This window comes from Vipera berus (genome assembly GCF_964194415.1).
Source record: "Vipera berus genome assembly, chromosome: 6".
In the NCBI taxonomy this organism is placed as follows: Eukaryota; Metazoa; Chordata; class Lepidosauria; order Squamata; family Viperidae; genus Vipera; species Vipera berus.
The window spans coordinates 72,064,344-72,083,516 of NC_138208.1; the positions used below are offsets into that span (position 1 = coordinate 72,064,344).

Here is a 19,173-nt window from a genome sequence, read left to right on the forward strand (position 1 = left end):
ACTGATGGAATGAAATTGATTATTTTGAATTCAGGGGGAAGAGCTTCAGTAGACCAGGCTGTGCATTCTATTAATGTCAAGGCTTTTTGCCATTTTAATAGGGATCTCTCCCTCTCCTTCAAGGGACGTGGTGCCTCAGTGGGTTAGGACGCTGAGCTTGTCGATCAGAAGGTCGGCAGTTTGGCGGGTTGAATCCCGAGTGCCGCGTAACAGAGTGAGTGCCTGTTACTCGTCCCAGCTTCTGCCAACCTAGCAGTTCGAAAGCATGTAAAAAATGCAAGTAGAAAAATAGGGACCACTACGGTGGGAAGGTAACAGTGTTCCGTGCGCCTTTGGCGTCTAGTCATGCCGGCCACATGACCACGGAGACGTCCTCGGACAAGCGCTGGCTCTTCGGCTTTGAAACGGAGATGAGCACCGGCCCCTAGAGTTGGAAACGACTAGCACACGTGTGCAGGGGAACCTTTACCTTTACCTTTTACCCTCTCCTTCCCTCCCTCCCTCTCTCCCCCTCTCCCACTCCCTCTCATATGAAACTGTTGGTGTGGATTTGTGTGACTTCTAAATAGGACAAAAATGAATAAATGTTAAAAACAGCATCATGGAATCCCAGAGCTACAGGCTAGTTGGACAATTAAAAAAATTAGTCTTGGCAAAGATAATGACAAGCCTTATAGATGCTAAGAAATCACCATGGCTGTGCTCAGGTAGTCATCAGCAGTCAAACTGAACTTCGTAGACACTTTATTTGTATATATGCTTACACAATATAGAGCTTCTGCTGAATGTACTGGGGTTTATTGCCTGGTAAATAAGAACAACGTTGCAAGTTTCAAGATACAGTTCAGTTTACTTATGTTCATATGACACACAGAATCCTGAAATAATCACACGACCTGGATTTGCAGAACATCTTAAGGAAACATTTCTACACTGTTACAGTGTTGTGTTAATCTAGCCACAGTTTTCACTTAAAAAGGACACTAAAAATTAAAGGAAGGACTTATGTGCCTCTTTGGCTCCAGATTGCCCACTCCTCTGCTGTAAAAAACTAACCTCCTAGAACTCAAGGTCTATAAATTTCTCAGGACAGGTTTAGCTATGCTCCAATTTTCTGGGAAATGAGTTTTCAAGATACTCAGGTAGTTCTCAACTGGTAGTTCTCGACTGAAACCATTCATTTAGTGACAGTTCAAACTTATAACATCATCGACAAAGTAACTTGCAACCATGCTTGTACTTATGAACATCATAGCGTCACCATGGTCATGTGACCAAAATTTGGGTGCTTCTTAATGGGTATCTTATATCCATGTCATGATGGCTTTTGTGCATTGGCATCAATATGTACAGTTTCACTATGACTTCTCCAGGTTGCCTATGGATTATTTTGGCTTACTTTATAAAGACTGCAGTCCTGGAGAGATTCCACGATCTTATCTTGTCCCCTTCAGCCAGTGCTTTTTTTGTAAAAGAAAAAGGTGCCGGAACTCACACATGTCATACAACCCGCCTTGCCTACCCTACAAGGTTCCATCCCAAAAAGGTGCCGGAACTCTGTTCTGAGCGTTCTATGACAAAAAAAAGCCCTGCCTTCAGCTATCGTTGAAATTTAATAGAATGGCTTGCCATCAAAATTTAACAGAAACTTTTAATTAAACAAAAATTCTAATGACTTCAGATACATTACATTTTTGCGTTTGGCTCACATGTTTATTTATTTTATCCTTCCACTTGTACGATTTGACTCTGCCTACTTTCTGAAAGGTAGCCCTTGACCAATATCTAGTTTTATGCAGAAAATGCCATTGAGGTCAAAGATGACCTTGAATAAGCATACATAGAATTGTATAATGCAATTGAATCTTTAACATAGGTACGCTTTCTTTTTATAATGTAAAAAATTAATGAAGAGGAGATCAAGTAGAAGAACATATTATTTCCATTTCCTATTAGCATTGCCATCTATGATAAAGCAGACTGAAATATAAAATTAATGGAAAAGTCACCAATTCCACGACTGATAAAATTCCCCTGAAAAAAATTGATTCATGGAGGTTTTACAGAACAAGCTGCTTATATTTAACTTTGCTTGTGCATATGTTTTCCCCTGTTAAAGCATCAATCTGACTGGATTTATACAACTCTAACCCCAAAAGCTTTTGAGTTGGTATTGTCTGTTGTGATTTGTAAACTGGGTCTATAGCTTAACCTTTAATGTGAATTCAGGTAAGTACATTTTATTCTTCAACCAACAGATGAAGGCTGCCCATGTTGTATAAAACACTATGTAGTATCCTTAGGAGGGTTTTTAGGCTCTAAGTGCTACTGATAACTGACTGCAGGGGGTGGGCTGGGGGACTTTTTATCTTTCCTAAGACTAAACACTGAAATAGTGGCTGCATGATGCCAGATTATTTTGGGCACAGTATCTATTGATGTAACAATGGGAGGCATCCAAGGAAAACATGTCAAGGATATCTAGAAGCCAATTGTCAAAGACTGGGAAGCCAAGAAAGAAGCGAGCAGTTTTAGACACCAATGCTAAGATAAGGCGTATCATCAGCCATAATTACTCCCAGGTGTCATGAGCATAGGTAATGGTTGGGAAGTCAAATCACAAAGGGAAGACAACTACTTTTCTATAGCATGATATGTGTTAACAATGTAATGCATATGGAGTTCTAATTAAAACCTGCGGGTACTTAAAATGTTGTAAAAACTAAGTATTATTTGGGAACTTGCAAAAAAAGTAACCAAAATCACACAGGAGAATGTCATGGAAAAGAGATTGAACAGGATTCCCCAAGCCACAGGTCTACAACCCAGAGCCCCATGGCTAAACATCCTTTAAAGTCTCAAGTGCAGCCCACAAGAGACCTTATAAAATTACCATATTGTAATGATAATATGGCAGAAAGGGAGAATTATTAAATACATGTGGGAGAATAAACTTATATTAATCCCATATTTCATTTTTATTAAATGTAAATGTAATAACATAAGGGACGCAGTGGCTCAGTGGGTTAGGACGCTGAGCTTGTCAATCAGAAGGTCGGCAGTTTGGCGGGTCGAATCCCGAGTGCCGTGTAACAGAGTGAGCGCCTATTACTTGTCCCAGCTTCTGCCAACCTAGCAGTTCGAAAGCACGTAAAAATGCAAGTAGAAAAATAGGGACCACTACGGTGGGAAGGTAACAGCGTTCCGTGCACCTTTGGCGTCTAGTCATGCCGGCCACATGACCATGGAGACATCCTTGGACAAGCGCTGGCTCTTTGGCTTTGAAATGGAGATGAGCACTGGCCCCTAGAGTTGGAAACGACTAGTACGCATGTGCGGGGGAACCTTTACCTTTAATAACATAAAATTTAGTTTTTCTCCTGTGTTCCACCCTTGTTTTTTTTCCTGAAGTGTTGGTTTTCTGACCTATTGGTTAAAGTTCAGTTATGTCTCTTGATCCAGAAAAATGTACATGCTTTCTCTAAGTCTGTCTTCCAGTATGTTATCTGAATACTATATATACTAATCTATATAAACTAAAATTAATTTACTACTTTAATTTCAAGGGCAATATTACCATAGCAAATATGTCCTTTTTAGAAGTGGCATTAGTAAAGGAGACTCAGGGTTGAAATGAGGGGTCCTTGGTGCTCTCTGAGTTTGGTTGTTTTCTTGCAGACTTTTCTTTACCAAAACTAGGTAACATCATCATCACTAGCATTTTTGATGTTACCTAGTTACATTACTAGGTAATGAAACATCTGAAGAAAACAACCAAGCTCAGAGAGCACTAAGGAACCCTCAGAGATACCATCCCACTGGGAACTCATTACTGGGACTTTTTAATGTCTCTAATTCATATTATACCTAAAATTGTCACGGTAAAGCCTTGGTTTCTAGAAATCATGCGACATTTTATCAGGGGAAATGCCAGATGTAATTTGACTGGATATTTGTTTAGTGGCTGCTAAGCAAGTATTTCTATAACTGACCTTCTCCCTATGTGTTAGAATGCAGTTTGCAGCATCCCAGAAAACGGGGGGACTGCAGAGAGCATAAAGCTGAAAAAATTGTAGTATGGAAAGTGGTCATTTCCAACAATGTAAAGAGAGAAAAAATTCTAGCTACTGCAGATTAATAGGCAGTTGTTAAAAGTAATCAGAAGTCAAAAACACCCCTAAAGAGCTGGAGTGGCTTTAGACCAGACATGTCAAACACAAGGCCCGGGGGCTGGATCCGGCCCGCGAAGTGGTTTCATGCGGCCCGCGAAGCCATCCTGGAAACAGTGAGGGAACGGCCCCCACTGCCTTGGCCCCAGCCCAGAGACCCTCCTTCTGCCAGAGACCCTCAGACCTGTCCCACTCCTGCCCAGGCCCCCATAGGCACCCTTGATGCGAACGATGTAGAGCTGGCCACGCCCACCCAGTAGGCCATACGCACTCTAGCCACGCCCACCCAGTAGGCCACGCCCACCCTGGCCATACCCACCCGGCCCCCTGAGGGCAACCGCAATGCTGATGCGGCCCTCAATGAAATTGAGTTTGACACCCCTGCTTTAGACAAAGTTACACTCAATCCACCCCTTTATAGAGACTCTTAAACATTGTTTTCAAAGCATGCTGGCTTTGGGATTGGAAATTCATACATCTTAAAATTGCCAAGTTTCAAAAACATTGACATAACAACCAGTTTGAGTAAATAAAATCACTCCAGAGTCTGAAATGATTTTACTGCCAGCTCAGTGTCCTACGCTGCACTTCAGCTGGCTCTCTATATAGGCCAACATCAAGCCAGAGTCTCTTGGCAACTCCTAATAAATTGTCTTCCAACTCTAGCATCTTGTAATCTTCTTGCTCTTTATTCACATAACTTTCCTTCCAGTTGGCTCCTTTCCCAAACAAATACCTCTCCTGGGATCAGGTCTGTGGGAACCAAACAACAGATTTGTTGTTATGGTTTCTTCAGGTCACTGCAATATTTTTCTCTGTGAAGGAAAAGGCTCTTAAAGCTGTCACTAAATGCTGAAGTCTTGTCTTGACTATACATTTTTATTTTGAGATTTATCTGTCTTTGATAGTTGCTTGAGTATCTTGAGTGGTTGCTTCTATTGGAGGTATCGGTTAAGGCTAAGTTACCAGTCTACAACCAGGAGAATGTGACTTCTAGTCTCACCTTAGACATGAAAGCTGATAGGGTAACTTTGGGCCAGTCACTGTCTCTTAGAATCAGGCTCAGCCAGGTCAGTCAGTCAGTTCTTATTGCAATGAATGGATCAACATTCCATTGATTCAAGCCCTGCTCTTGCAGGAAAAATACTAGGAAGGAAACAAATGGAGATATAAAGTACTCACAAGTAATAGCTAAGATCACCTTTTGCAGAATCTTAGATTCTCCCCCGCCCCACTCTGCTAGGCTTTAAATCATCATTTTCTTTCATTCGCCCTTTCACTCTAACAGATTGCTTGCAATGTATTTCTCAGGCTGGGCCATATGGATGGCACCTACACAATTACTACTTCGTTTTCCTAACACACTCAGTGAGGCCAATTAAAGATGTAGCTGTTGCAACTGCGCAGTGTGACATTCTTCCTTGAATTTACCTGGTTTGAGAGTCTTTCATGATTTAGCTTTTTGGGGGGTGTGCTGGACCAGATTGTAGCTAGCTTAGGAATTAAGAACTGTGTTAGAGCATTTGGTATTTAAAGGGTTAATGCTGTATTCTTAATAGTACTGTATTTAAGGACATTTAGCATTTAAAGGGTTAATGTTTCCTTAAGAGATGGCTTCTGGGAAATGTAGTCTAGTTGTTAGTTAGTCCTATATCTTATCTAGTCAGTGGGAGGAGCTTCAAAGTTTATTTCAGGACATCCTGGCTACGTGCCATGTTGTAAAGGCCTTTTGTTTTAGTCAACCATCGTGCATGCGTAACAATGCTTAGCTGAGATGGAGAAATCACTCCTTTTTTACACTACGATAATGAACACATATGGGCATGAATATGTTTCTATGACCGGAAGAATGTACGTACTGCAAACGTAAGTTTTTGCTTAGAGTTCCTGGACAATAAATATTTGTTTTACAATCATTTTCGTTGAGTTATGCTGTCTACAAAGCATTTTAGTTAACAGTTCCACAACATGGGGATTATAGACCTTTGGTTGGTTGAATGTTTTGTGCAAGCAAATAAGTTTAAGCAGATTAAGCAAGTTGTGTGAAAGATGCGTAAACATAAAGACATGGCTTGCATAGCACACAAAACCTACCTACCTACCTTTCTTCCTTTGATTTATATGGCAACCTATCTCACAAATGTCTCTTAGCAACTAACAACCTGTTAAAACAATATTAACAAAGAGTAGAAACTCTGAATGGGCAAAAGGTTTAAACCAGATAAACTCTCTCAATGGGCTCTGTAATCTTCTAGCCCCAGACCCTAGACTACATTCAGTGTTTTATGAAAGGTTGGGAGCCAATGTAATTTTGGGAAGTATGACTTCCTGGTGCTTCAGCAGCAATGTTATACATCCAAGATCCCATAAGATGGCATTCTAATTGTAAGGATGTGGAATATGGACTCAGTGTGACAGCACTTTGTGTGAACCCAGAGACTTTGGCTTGTACATCATAGTTTAATATATAGTGCAGACCCAACCATTAGACAAATGATGGGTAAATATGATGGTGCAAACCAACAGTGATTATATTGGCTTTAAGCTTTACTGGTTGTTATAAAAACCTTTTAAAGCAGAATGTATTAAAACAGTTTCCCCACATTCCTATTAAGGACAGTGCCTTACATTTTTTAGCAGCAATACTAATTCTCTCTCACTTGGTGCTCAACTGCTAAGAGATTAGCTGATTGGTGGGGAAACATGGTAAATATCTGAAAAGCAAGAATATTTTATTAAGAAAGATGTTTACCTCAAAATTCTTTCCTTTCTATGTACTGTATTTTCTTCCATTCATAATCTACTTTTTTGATCTAACATTACTACAATAATCATTATATTCACAAACAATATTTAGGATTTAGGGTGGGGAAAATAAGCTACTTGTACAGTTGTACTGGTTTGATAAAATCCACCAAATATATTTCCATGCAAATGATATTGCTATAAAGTTGGGGCGGGGGAAAGCAAGAAATACAAAACTTATAGGAGAATGCAGCAGACTTGTTTTAAAATAGAATTTTTCCTTCATCTGAGCTTCAGCTGTTCTTTGGGATATTTTTATTCTACTGAGTGAAGCAACTCAGTTGAGACTTTTTGCCAGCAATGATGCAACAAATGAGATTTCTTCGTTCTATCCTACTGTACATATAAATAACTTTGGAATTATACATATCCTTAGGTCTATGGACTTTCCATTCCCTTAATCTTCAATCCAGTCCTCCTACAGCAATTTTCTGACATCTCTTAAGTTGTGACTAAAAATAATATTTGGCTTACATTTCATCGGATGATAACCCCTAGCAGTAAAGCAGTTCTCAGCCAGCTTTGTTGTTGCAGGTGCGTTTGATACAGGATGCATGTAATCATTTTTACAGTATGCTTTCCACTTTTGCTCGTTAATGACTCTTGAGAATACAATTCCTTTTGGTCAATGGCAAATATTTCCATATTATCCATAGCTCAGCAGAACCAGTGGTAGACCACTAAGCTGATTTAATTAAAAACAATTCTCTAAGCTTGTGAACCTGGGGCCATCCACAAAGCTAAATGATGTCAGATTCAAAAGAAATAAAATGTGTATGGTTGGCTGATGAATCTAAATGAATTCTATTTGATTGAAAGGGAAAAGGAATATGATACAATTAAATAACACTGTGAGGTAAGCAGGATACATAGATGGCCAAAGAGTAATAGTTTTATCTAAGGATATTCATTCCTTCCAAGTTTGGGACTACATAGTTCTTTGCCACTAGCCTTGGTGGCTAAAGATAATGGGAATTGTCCAAAACATTTGGAAGGTAGATGGCTTTCATGTCACAATTAACTGTGGTTCACTGAATAAATTCAAGACTGATGTCAGCCTTACTAGACAGTCCAGAAAGGAAGCATGACCAAATGAACTAATTTTACATTACCAGACTCTTGGAAGTTTAAAGGCCCCCATCTCTTGGTCCTGTCTCCTGAGGTCATTTCCACGTACCACTACAGCATCTCTGGTCTTCTCCCATGGATGTAGGTACAGTTGTGAATTAGGAGAATTGCTGTTTGCACTCCTTCTCCTTCAAGGAGAGTACAACTCTTCTCAGAATCTGTGGGAGACACATCGAACCACCATGAAATTGTGCAACAAATGTCCATTCCATCATAACCTGTTTCATTCCCTCCAGACTCTTTAGGCATCAAGTAAGGACCTCCACAGCACCTCTTGTTCAGCTCAAGGCACAAATGTATCACTAGGTATTATCAGTATATTGATGTTACTTCAACTTGAATTCACCAGTGGCTTCTCCCAGTGTAAGCCCAGGTGTACCTCAAAGGCCATGGATTTGACTGCTCCTCTCCCAAGATTTTGCCCCTGGAAATAATTTCACAAGAACATTCACTTTTAATAATCTATTAATTAATATTTACTTATCGTTAATTTATCTCTATTTATTCAATTTCACAGACAAGTGACTCTGCGTGGTGAAAACCTGAACATGAACTGGAAGAAAAAAAAATGCAACAGAATTCTTGTGCTTAGTGTTATATCCTTCAACAATATGAGACACTTACCGGTATGTTTGCAAATACTTCAGTTCTTATAACATACTGTCAGAAGAATAATTTGGGTTCCATAACCAGCTGGGGTTGCACAAAACTAAATAAAAATGAAATCCAGACAGCTGTGAGAAAAGAAGAAATATTTATTCCCAAAAGCAATGGGGTTTGCTTTGGGGGCAGCTGCAGAGAAATGGGGTACAATGAGATTGTTTTATAGGGGAGCTCGTCCTGGGTGTGAAAGTGCATAAGTGCCAATTATAGGGTGACACTTGAAGGGTGTGTATGTGTGTGTGGAGGTACATGTCATCAACAATGAAATGAATGAACCTTTATTGTCAAAGTACAACCATGTATACACTGAGATTGGCTGAGCCTCCCTTCGTGCCCCCCCACGCCAACTCACAGTTACAACAAACCCACCATCTTGTTACACCATGTGAGTTCTGCTGGGAGGTCAATTTAATTAACTCTATTTGTGTTTATAGACTTTATCTTTTGATATGTGGATTAGGTCTGGATACCTTATTTGGGGGTTTGAGGAAGTTTGAGTAAAAGATTTTCCCCCATTTGCTATTTTTTACTTGATTAACTTAGTTTTAGCTTGACTATCCATTATCAAGTGGAAACGCTGATTCTCAGTCCATTGTAGATTCTGCTAAAGTTTTAAGGAAAGATGGAAACAGTATAAAGAATAAAATATATTTTGATATCAAACTTCCCATTAATATAAACTAAGATGGTGAATAGAGATATATGTGCAAGCATAGAAGCACAGTGGAGAAAAGCATTATAGAATAAAAGAAAAGCAAAACAAGACATCAAAAGTATTATTCTGTTGTGCCAAACAGAATAAAAATAGTGCTTGCTTGGATTCCAGAACTTTAGCAGGTGAGATTTAGAGATCTACAGGCTAAATATTTCCTATTCCTGTTCTACAGTAGACAAAGGTGGCTAAATAGATACAATTGGACTGGATACAATCTCAGTGACAATTGCTCACCATAAACCTACTCAGAAACCCCCCCCTTCCTCTTACTGTTTCCAGTTCAGTGGCTATGTTTGCATAATGTACAGAACGATAGACGGCTTAACTGTATTTTAATTTAGTGTGTTATATGAAGCAACCTGTGATTAATTTATAGTTCTGTGTGTTATATGAAAAAAAACAAAAACAAAATGAAGTTATGAAAACAGCCCATTTAGCTCATGTGTACAATTGCAGCTTTAATCAGCTGCAGGTAGTCTAAAATTTAAACCAAGTTCTAGACTGGTTGAGCTGGGGAAAAAACGAAAGGTACACTCCTAATTTTCAAATGTTCAGCCCTTTAATAATGTTGTTTGTACATGCTTTAATAATAGCACTTAGCAATAGTAATAGCACTTAAGACTGATATACCGCTTCATAGTCCACTCTAAGCGGTTTACAAAGTCAGCATATTTCCCCCAACAATTTAGGTCCCCATACTACTGACCTTGGAAGGGTGGAAGGCTGAGTCAGCCTTGAGCTGGTCAGAATCAAACTGCTGGCAGCTGGCAGAATTAGCCAGCAATACTGCATTCTAACCATTGCACCACCACGGCTCCCCAATAATGTCTGGTTTTTTTTACATGCTTACTGCATGTAGACTACAACACCAAATCCCCTACTTAAATGTCACCAGTGTTATTATGCAAACCAATCTTCTCTGGAGGGAAGGATGTTAAAATACATTTCTAGCCTTCATTTAGTCTAATCAGTAATGTGACTCCTGAGGCTGACTTTCTCTATGTTGACTTTCTCTAGGCTAGGCCAAATTTAAACCCAGGAATCCTGACACTATGCTTCAATAGCCTATTACAAGAGTTTTAATACAGGTGTGTGAAGCCATATGCCATCCATTGGGACTGCAGTGAACAGCAGAGATACCAAATAGATCCCAGGAAACAGATGTCTTGAACCAGATTATCAAAATCCCTTTTACAAATACATCTTTGGTACCCAGTTTACAGATCATTGTGCCTGGGTGAACTAATTCCCTCCCCCCTAAAAATTCAAGCAGGGACAGCCAAACTATTGTTTTACAGTCACTGACTAAGTATCCATGGGTGGATAGGTGGGGAGAGATAAATCTGTGGAGTTTTTCTAGTCCCCTCCCCACTAGATGGCACTGAACTCTTTCCTTCAGAGAAAAAAAACTGCTAGAAAGAGATCGAAAAAATTCTTTGAAGGTCATTTTAGTATAAAAGATAGATAGATAGATAGATAGATAGATAGATAGATAGATAGATAGATAGACAGACAGACATAGGTTAGATAGATATAGATAGATATATAGATATATAAATAATATATAAATATAGGTTAACTAAAAGAAATCTAAAGTTTAATGCTGCAATCAAAATGATGTTTGATAAAAATTTGCTTTCTGGTTAAAAGCTCATATCATAAATCTGCTGACATTCTGACTGTACTAAACTTATTTACTCAGGAGTAAATTTCACTGGTTTTTAATAAGTTTTCCTTCAAACTATATTTGCTTAGGCTGATAGCACTATCTGAAAATAAACACAGTGAAAGTCCATGATGGAGGCAGCCTGATCTGAGGCATATTTACTCAGAAGCAAGTCCCACTTACTTTAATAAGACTTACGTCTGAGTAAATATGCATAGTGTGTAACCATTTCCAGTGTACGGTCCTATACCCATTTGTACAGAAATTAGTTAGCCCAGTGGACCCAGTTAGTTTCCCAGAAGACTTCTGTAGGTTTTCAAATGCATTTTCATGTCGTAGAGGACTTACATACACACTGAAAACTTGCTTCATATGTGCATATAGTCAAACATATATAATTCTGGTCACTTTTGGCATTATGCAATTCTAATGTTAGAATTTCCTCTTTGCCTGCCTTTAGTATCCTTTTGTCACATGTGTCAAAACTGTTCAACTGTCAGTTCATTGTATCAAAGCTTCACATCTTTCTCTACATAAGAAAACTTAAATAAAATAATATTTTAACACAGTTGGCTCTAAAATATACATATTTGTATATAAGTTCTCCCAACCGACACATTCTGTGCACTTGTGAGATCAGCTTTTAAGATAAATGCCAGCTGGGTCTGATCAATTTGCCCATTTATACTATATTAGAGCTTATTCAACTAAATCACGTACTTTAGCCTGAAAAGAAATCCATGATGGATGTCTACAAGAACCTATTTTTTTCCATAATCTAGGTTTGTGGTTAAAAAGTGCCCACTGTATCTTGAAAGACCATAAGTGATGCTTACTGGAGAATAAACTCAGCCCATCCTTTCTTTAGCATGTAAAAATATCATAATCACCACATTCAGTCATGAAGCTTAGCGATTTATGTTGAAAAAAAATAGTATCCCTTCCTAACCTAACTGACCTGATTGTCAAACAATATACAAAATAGAGGGTAGGTCAAAGCTTCAACAAGTCTCAGTGTTAAAGTTTAGATTATCCTTGATTTACACAACCCACATTTCTGTTGTTAAGTGATTTTTGCCCATTTTATGACTTTTCTTGCCATGGTTGTTAAATGAATCACTATAATGGTTAAGTTAGTAATGTGATTGTTAAGTGAATCTAGCTTTTCATTGACTTTGCTTGTCAGAAAGCTGGAAAAGATGATCCCATGACCTGAGACATTGCAACCGTCATAAATACAGGCCAGTTGCCAAGCGTCTGAATGTTGATCACATGATGACTGTGCGGATATTGTAATGGTTGTTAGTGTGAAAAATGGTCATAAGTCACTTTTTTGAATGCTGTTGTACTTTCGAATGGTCACTAAATGAATAGCTGTAAGTCAGGATTACCTGTATTCCTTTTTTGTGACTAAGCCAATTTGGAAGGGGCATGTTATTTGAGGTAGCAAACATGTCCATACCAAGCTGCTTGCGCTAGAAGAGTTCTCTTCTAGGGCAAGTTAAAGGTAAAGGTGCTAGTCGTTTCCGACTCTAGGGGTCGGTGCTCATCTCCGTTTCAAAGCCGAAGAGCCAGCGCTTGTCCAAGGACGTCTCCGTGGTCATGTGGCCGGCATGACTAGACGCCAAAGGCGCACGGAACGCTGTTACCTTCCCACCGTAGTGGTCCCTATTTTTCTACTTGCATTTTTATGTGCTTTCAAACTGCTAGGTTGGCAGAAGCTGGGACGAGTAACAGGCACTCACTGTTACGCGGTGCTCGGGATTCGACCCGCCAAACTGCCGACCTTTTGATCGACAAGCTCAGCGTCCTAACCCACTGAGCCACCGCGTCCCTCTAGGGCAAGTTAGGCTGGTATAAAGCAGGAGAAAGCACCTATTCACTGGAACTCTTTCCCAAATGATGTTCAGAGGGTCTCCTTCAGTTGTAGTGTTTAAAAAGATTTGAAAACCAGCTGATTTCTAAATAGCTTTTAACTGACGGTTTATTATGCCCCAAAACCAGTATATAACATTACAATTTAAAAAGTACCATATGATGAAAAGGAGGAAACACACAAAACCATTTTATAATTTTTGTTTTAATTGTATTCATTTTCTCTTTATTCAGAATTACTTTGGCTATTATATATTCTTGTAGCTTTGACTTTTTATTATTTTGATTATTAATACCTATTGTGGCTGTTTTAACTAAATACTGACCAGCTTTGTATGTTTCCCCCTCTTCATCAGGTTATCCTTTTAAAAAAAAATTAATGTAGTATTGTTCTGTGCTGGTATTTAGCCATAAGTTTCAAGTTTCAGTTCTTAGTTGAAGCAAACTGATTGTATGACACATTTGTCTAAAATAGAGTTGAATTATTAGTGGTTTAGTGTACTACTGGAAACCCAGGCATTGTCTTACCATATTTTGTGAATCAGTCACCTAGTTTAGCCATAAATGTTTGGATGAAATAAGTGCAATAGAAATATAGCATTTATGTTTTTATTAAGTCAGGTTTTGCATGTTGTGTGAAACACAATCCACATATGAAGGGTTTTCCAACCTTGCTGCTCCTCCATAATCATTGTACTTCCCCAATTTGCATTCCTTTGCTAATCCAGAGCCATTATGCCTGCTTTCCCCTCCAGCACTGGAGGTTTTTAAGAAGAGATTGGACAATCATTTGTGCTGGTCTGCAACCCGCGGCTCCGGAGCCGCATGCGGCTCTTTCTGCTGTCTCCTGCGGCTCCCAGTCCTCTGCCATGTGCAGTCCCCCCCCCAAAAAAGTGGGACTAAAAAAGTTCAACCAATCAATTCAAATATGCAGGGTAGGTGCATATCTCGCCTTGGCTCCACTCTTCAGTCAAACCCTGTTCTGCTCATGCGCGCACATGTGCACAAATTTTTTGCGGCTCCCAGCTTTTCCTTTTGTGAGGGAACCGGTTCCGAGTGGCTCTTTGACTGTTTCAGGTTGCTGACCCCTGGTCTTGGTAGTGTGAAGGATAGATGGGTGGAAGGGAATTTAAAAATGATCTGTTTAGGCAGGGATGCACATCACTTTATTAATGGTAGAAAAAAAATCAGAAAACCACTGTTTTATAATGTTGCCAGGTCACACTACTTTGATCAGGATCATCAAGCCCTTGACAAGACCAACTCATAGAGCTGATGTTGAACCCTCCCCAAAAAGCTTTTGTTCTATTTCAGTCTCATGTGAACAATAATAACAATAATCAGAAAACAAATTGGATGCATCACTGCATCTAATGTTTTATCCAGAAATGTGGGTATCCACCTGGAAGAAAGATCTATGTGATAAAGAATCTCCGGCTTAAAATGAACAACATAAATCATCACATTCACATGGCAGTCTTGGTAAACAGGTAAATCTCTTCCTATCAGTTCAGTTGTGAGAGCATCCATAAAAGAAGTCCACATTTCAAATGTGCTTGAGTGCCCAAAAGGTGGCTTATTTCTGTTCCACAGTAGGAATAAGCAGATTAGAATGTCTACTCAATACTCAATAATCCAGGACTGCCCAATGTTTTAACAAGAACAACACAAACAACTATGTTTTCTGTACAGAAACATTTATTTTCCTTCCCTTCAATAGTGTCTGATTTGTCAAGAGATTGACAGGATAAGAATCTGCCATTTTCTTGGTTTTTCAGAAGTGGTTTGCCATTTCTTCTTTCCTAGGGCTGAGAAAAAGTGATTGGTCCAAGGTTACCTAGTTGGTTTCATGCCCAGGGGTGGTGGGGAAGGATAGGAAGGTCAGAAACTGGGGCAAGGACGGGAGGTCACTCCATCACCTAGCACTTGGGTTTCAAACCTGGGCTGCTGGCTTTCCAGCCGAGAAGTTCAGCATCTTAACCACTGAGCCACCATGTCACCCCTTTGTATTTATATATCTATAGCTATATCTATCTATCTATCTATCTATCTATCTATCTATCTATCTATCTATCTATCTATCTATCTATCTATCTATCTATCATCTATCTATCTATCCAGTTGTCTGTCTGTCTGTCTGTCTGCCTATCTAATCACCAGAACTCTGTGTTTGTGTGTGTGTGTTTTGTTCTGGATGTTTATTGTGTTTTGATTTTTAGTTTCTTACCGTATTTTTATACTTCCACAAATTGCCCAGTTGTTTTGTGAATTGAGTGGATATATATATATAGGACTAGTTGCAAGAAGGCATGGAAGAGTTCCAAGGGAAATACAACATCATCTGCATCCAGAATAAAAATCCATGAATGAGCTGGGTGATTTAACTATAAACAGAATCAGCTTAGCTAGTCAAAAAGGAAAATGCAGAAGAAAACCAGAAATGAGATTGTTTAGGAAAGAAATGAGATAAATTATTATACTGAAAAGAGAACTTTGGGCTGAAACAGTTCAATAAATATTCTAAGCATTGCAAATCCCTTTGCTGTATTCCATATCATAATTTTCCACTTAGTGGATTTTATGATTTCCTAAATATGATCAGCTAAGTGTGAAAACTGGCTACTCTCCTTCCAGAGAATAAATTATTCATTGGAGACCTGGATGCAAACACTAACCTATATAATAATTTGATTCTATCTATGTAGAATGCACACTGTCAACAAAACCAGCTTTATCTCCTAGTCTGTAGAAAACCTGAGGTTACTTTTAATCAGATCCTGATATTGTCCTAATATTCTCATCACTCCATTTCAATTAAATTAAACACAATTTGCTGCTGAAGAATACCCCCTCCGCCCCCCAAAGAGAATTGTATTAATAAAAGGTGCTTTCTGTACATGTGGAATAGCTAGAAAGTCTGTGTAACCACATATGTGCCTGGAAAATATTTGTGCATCAGTGGCATTAATAATGCAGATCACACTTTTACTGTAGATGGCAATTCGCAATGCTCCTTAGACTTCAGCACTCTAATGGGGTTCATGATTAATCATTTTTTTCCCCAGCTGGGGAATCTAAGCTTGAGAAATGGAGCCAGCCACGGTGAAACTCTGAACATTCTCATATTTGTGTTCGCATATGAACACACACCTACAAAGAATAGAATTTTATATTGGCCAAGTGTGATTGAACACACCAGGAATTGTCTCCGCTGTATAAAGCTCACAGGATACATATAAACAGCAAGCCACAGATCATAATAAAGCGGAGGGCGTAATTTGCTTCCTTTATGGTGAATATTGGCACCTTTCAGGACACAAAGTCATAACATTTCCAGGCCAGCCTGCAGGTACCACATATGCAGGAGGTTGGGATATGTGTGTACACAAGCACACACACGCACACACACGTTTTCTACAATCGCTTTGGAGGAGTAAGTGGCTTCACATTAGATGCCCTTCCCCTCCCCCTTTCTGCTCCCTTGGCAGAAGGGCAGATTTAAGACGAAGGCGTGTGGCTTTAAGGAGGCAAGTGAAATAAGAAATGAGGCTCACGTTTAATAGGTGACATCACTGGGTTTGGGCTCGATATTCGGTATTCTCTGGCTGTCGGTTCCAGCCAAGGCTGCGGGAGGCGCGTGGGGCGGAGACAAGCTTCCCAGGTGGGCAGCAGAGACCTGCCCCCCCCCATCCCTTCGCCTGATTAAGCCCGAGCTTTTAAAACCGCGGGCGGCCGCCGCCGCCAACGCTACCCTCACTCCCCTTCCCCCCCCCACCCCCGCGATGCCTTTCCCGAGGCGGCCGGGCTGTCTCCGTCGCCTCCGGCTGCCCTGGCTCTCTCGGCCACGCCGGTGAGCGAGCCCCCACCTCCACCCCTTCCAGACCCGCGGGTGTGTACGCGCGCGTGTGTGTGGAGAGGATGCATGGAGGCAAAGCTCCAGCCCAGCCAACGGTCGCAAGCGTCCGAGGAGCGCCTCTCATCGGCGGGAGCCCCTAAGGCTCTCTCGGCGCCCGAGGTCAGGCCTCGGAGAAGGGCAGCGCTGCGGAGCTTCAGCCCGGCAGCTCCGCGCCTCGCCGCCGCCGCCGTCGCTATCGCATTCCAGGGCCTCGTCTCGCCTTCCTCCGGGATGCGTGGCGCCGGGAAGGTGCTCTCCGCCGGTCCCCTTTACTAGCGCGTAAAAAAAAAAGGCCCCGCTTTTGTATCGCCGGAGGAGCGCACGGAAGAGCGGCCGTGCCCCAGTGGTCCGGGCGTGTGTGTGTGTGTGTGTGTGTGTGTGTGTGTGTGTGTGTGTGTGTGTGTGTGTGTGTGTCTGCGACGTAGCTCTGCAAATCGGGCTCTAAATTTTAGCCCAGCAATCTCGGGCTCCGCAGAAAGCGGCGGCTTGCCCGTGAACGCGAGCGGGTGTGCATGTATAGATGTATTAAAACATCATCATCATCGTCAAGGAGGGGGCGATTTTGCCGGAGAGGAGGAGGAGGAGGAGGGGAAGCAGGCGCGCACCGAGCACAAAAGATTCCGGGGCTGGGTCTCGCAGAAGGAAGCGGCGCGCTCCACGCAGCTCTTCCCCCAGCCCGCCGGGGTGGGCTGCTTCTACTGCTCGCCCCCCAGCTGTCTGCCGCCCGCTCCTCTTGGGGAGGCTGTGGAAAGCGGGGCTGCGTCTTTCCGGCTCCCGACGCCCTGAGAAGCCAGCCACCTCGCCTGTCATCCGGTGACTACTCCTTCCTGGCGTCGCCTTCCTCTCTGGCGAAGAGGCAAAGTCAAGCCTCCGGGGCGCCTTGAACTGGTCCAGGCAGAGTGGCGGCGGCGGCGGCGGCAAGGACCCGGGAAGGCAACCAAGATGCCCCTGCGTTGCCGCAAAAACTGGGGGCTCGACGGGCGGGAAGCCTGCGGACCCAGTGGATCCCCGCGTTAGGGTCGTGGGCAGGAGGAGGAGGAGGTAGGAAGGGGTATTTGCGTGGGTGTGTTCCTGAGGCTCTCATTGCGGTCGACCCTTGGCGACTCCCCCCCGCCCCTCCCCCCCACTTTCCTCCGGGCATCCTGGCAAGCGAGCCACCATTACCAACCATTATCGGGATTCTTGCAAAAACAATATTTGGGAACGGACGATCACCTTTTCCACCGCATCCTCTTCCAAGGACTGGAGCTAAACCATTGGCTGCCTGGAGGTTTTAAAGGCCTTTCTTTAATTTGCTGGTTGGACCTTGATTTCCAAGACCTTGTGTTCCTGGAACGTGACGCTCCTTAAACGCCTGAGCAAGAAAGAGAGATCCGTTGCTGGTCTGGTTGTTCCAAACGTGGAAAACTAGAAGAATTCACGAGTGGACTTATCCAAATGCCCAGCCACAGAGAGGACATGCTTCTTTACCACTTACCCTTGGCTTGTTGGGCACCTTGTTGATTGAAGTGGAGCCTTCACAATTTTCTTTGCCCCACCCTTGACAACCCTCTTACTCCAGGAGTGAATGAATGCCCAAGGCTGTTTATTTCTGGACAAAAGTGTTTATCTCCCCCCTCTTCTTCCCCACCCCCACCCCCTCAAAACTGTGATTGATGACTTTGTCTTCACTTCTGTGTAATAACTGCTGATAGCAGTTGGTGCCCTCTGATACCCGCCCTGGAGCTGGGCTTTCTCTGTAAGTAAAGATGCCCATGGTGTTTCTGTGAAGCTAAGGTATGGCTGCTGGAAGATTGCTACTTTATGCTGGCCTTTCTTTAGCTTTGTGTGCTCTGGGCATGCTAGCCGTGGCCATCTGCTCTGACCACTGGTATGAAACGGATGCCAGGAAACATCGGGAACGATGCAAAACCTTCACCACGCGGCGGAATGACCCTGGCTTCATTTATAATTCTAACAATAACCTGCCCCTCCGTGCCAGTAGGTCAAAGCTGGACCATTGGGAAGGGAAACTTCTCTTGGCAAGAAACAAGAGGCAACTCTTTGCCATGAGTGCCGTTGATGAGTGCAACAGGCAATATAATTCTACTAACATGGGACTTTGGAGGAAGTGCCATCGGCTGGGATTTGACCAAGATGTGGAGGAACTCATTGCTAAAGGTAGGAGCTTCCTTTTAACACTTACTTGGTTGAGCCACTTAAAGCATTAGAATAAAGCATTAGAATCATGGGATGCTCCTAAAGGCATTGCCTTGGA

General features: G+C 41.7%; 1 protein-coding gene across 1 annotated transcript in view; it reads left to right on the forward strand.

The window, feature by feature from the left end:
- Positions 1-18,694: 18,694 nt before the first annotated feature.
- The window catches only part of TMEM178B (transmembrane protein 178B), a gene marked incomplete at its 5' end in the record, with an annotated part of 317,663 nt that continues 317,184 nt past the window's right edge, over positions 18,695-19,173 (forward strand). The window contains one exon of the mRNA XM_081330993.1: positions 18,695-19,076. Within this exon, the coding sequence (XP_081187119.1) occupies positions 18,695-19,076 (382 nt within the window). The remainder of the gene's footprint in view (positions 19,077-19,173) is intronic.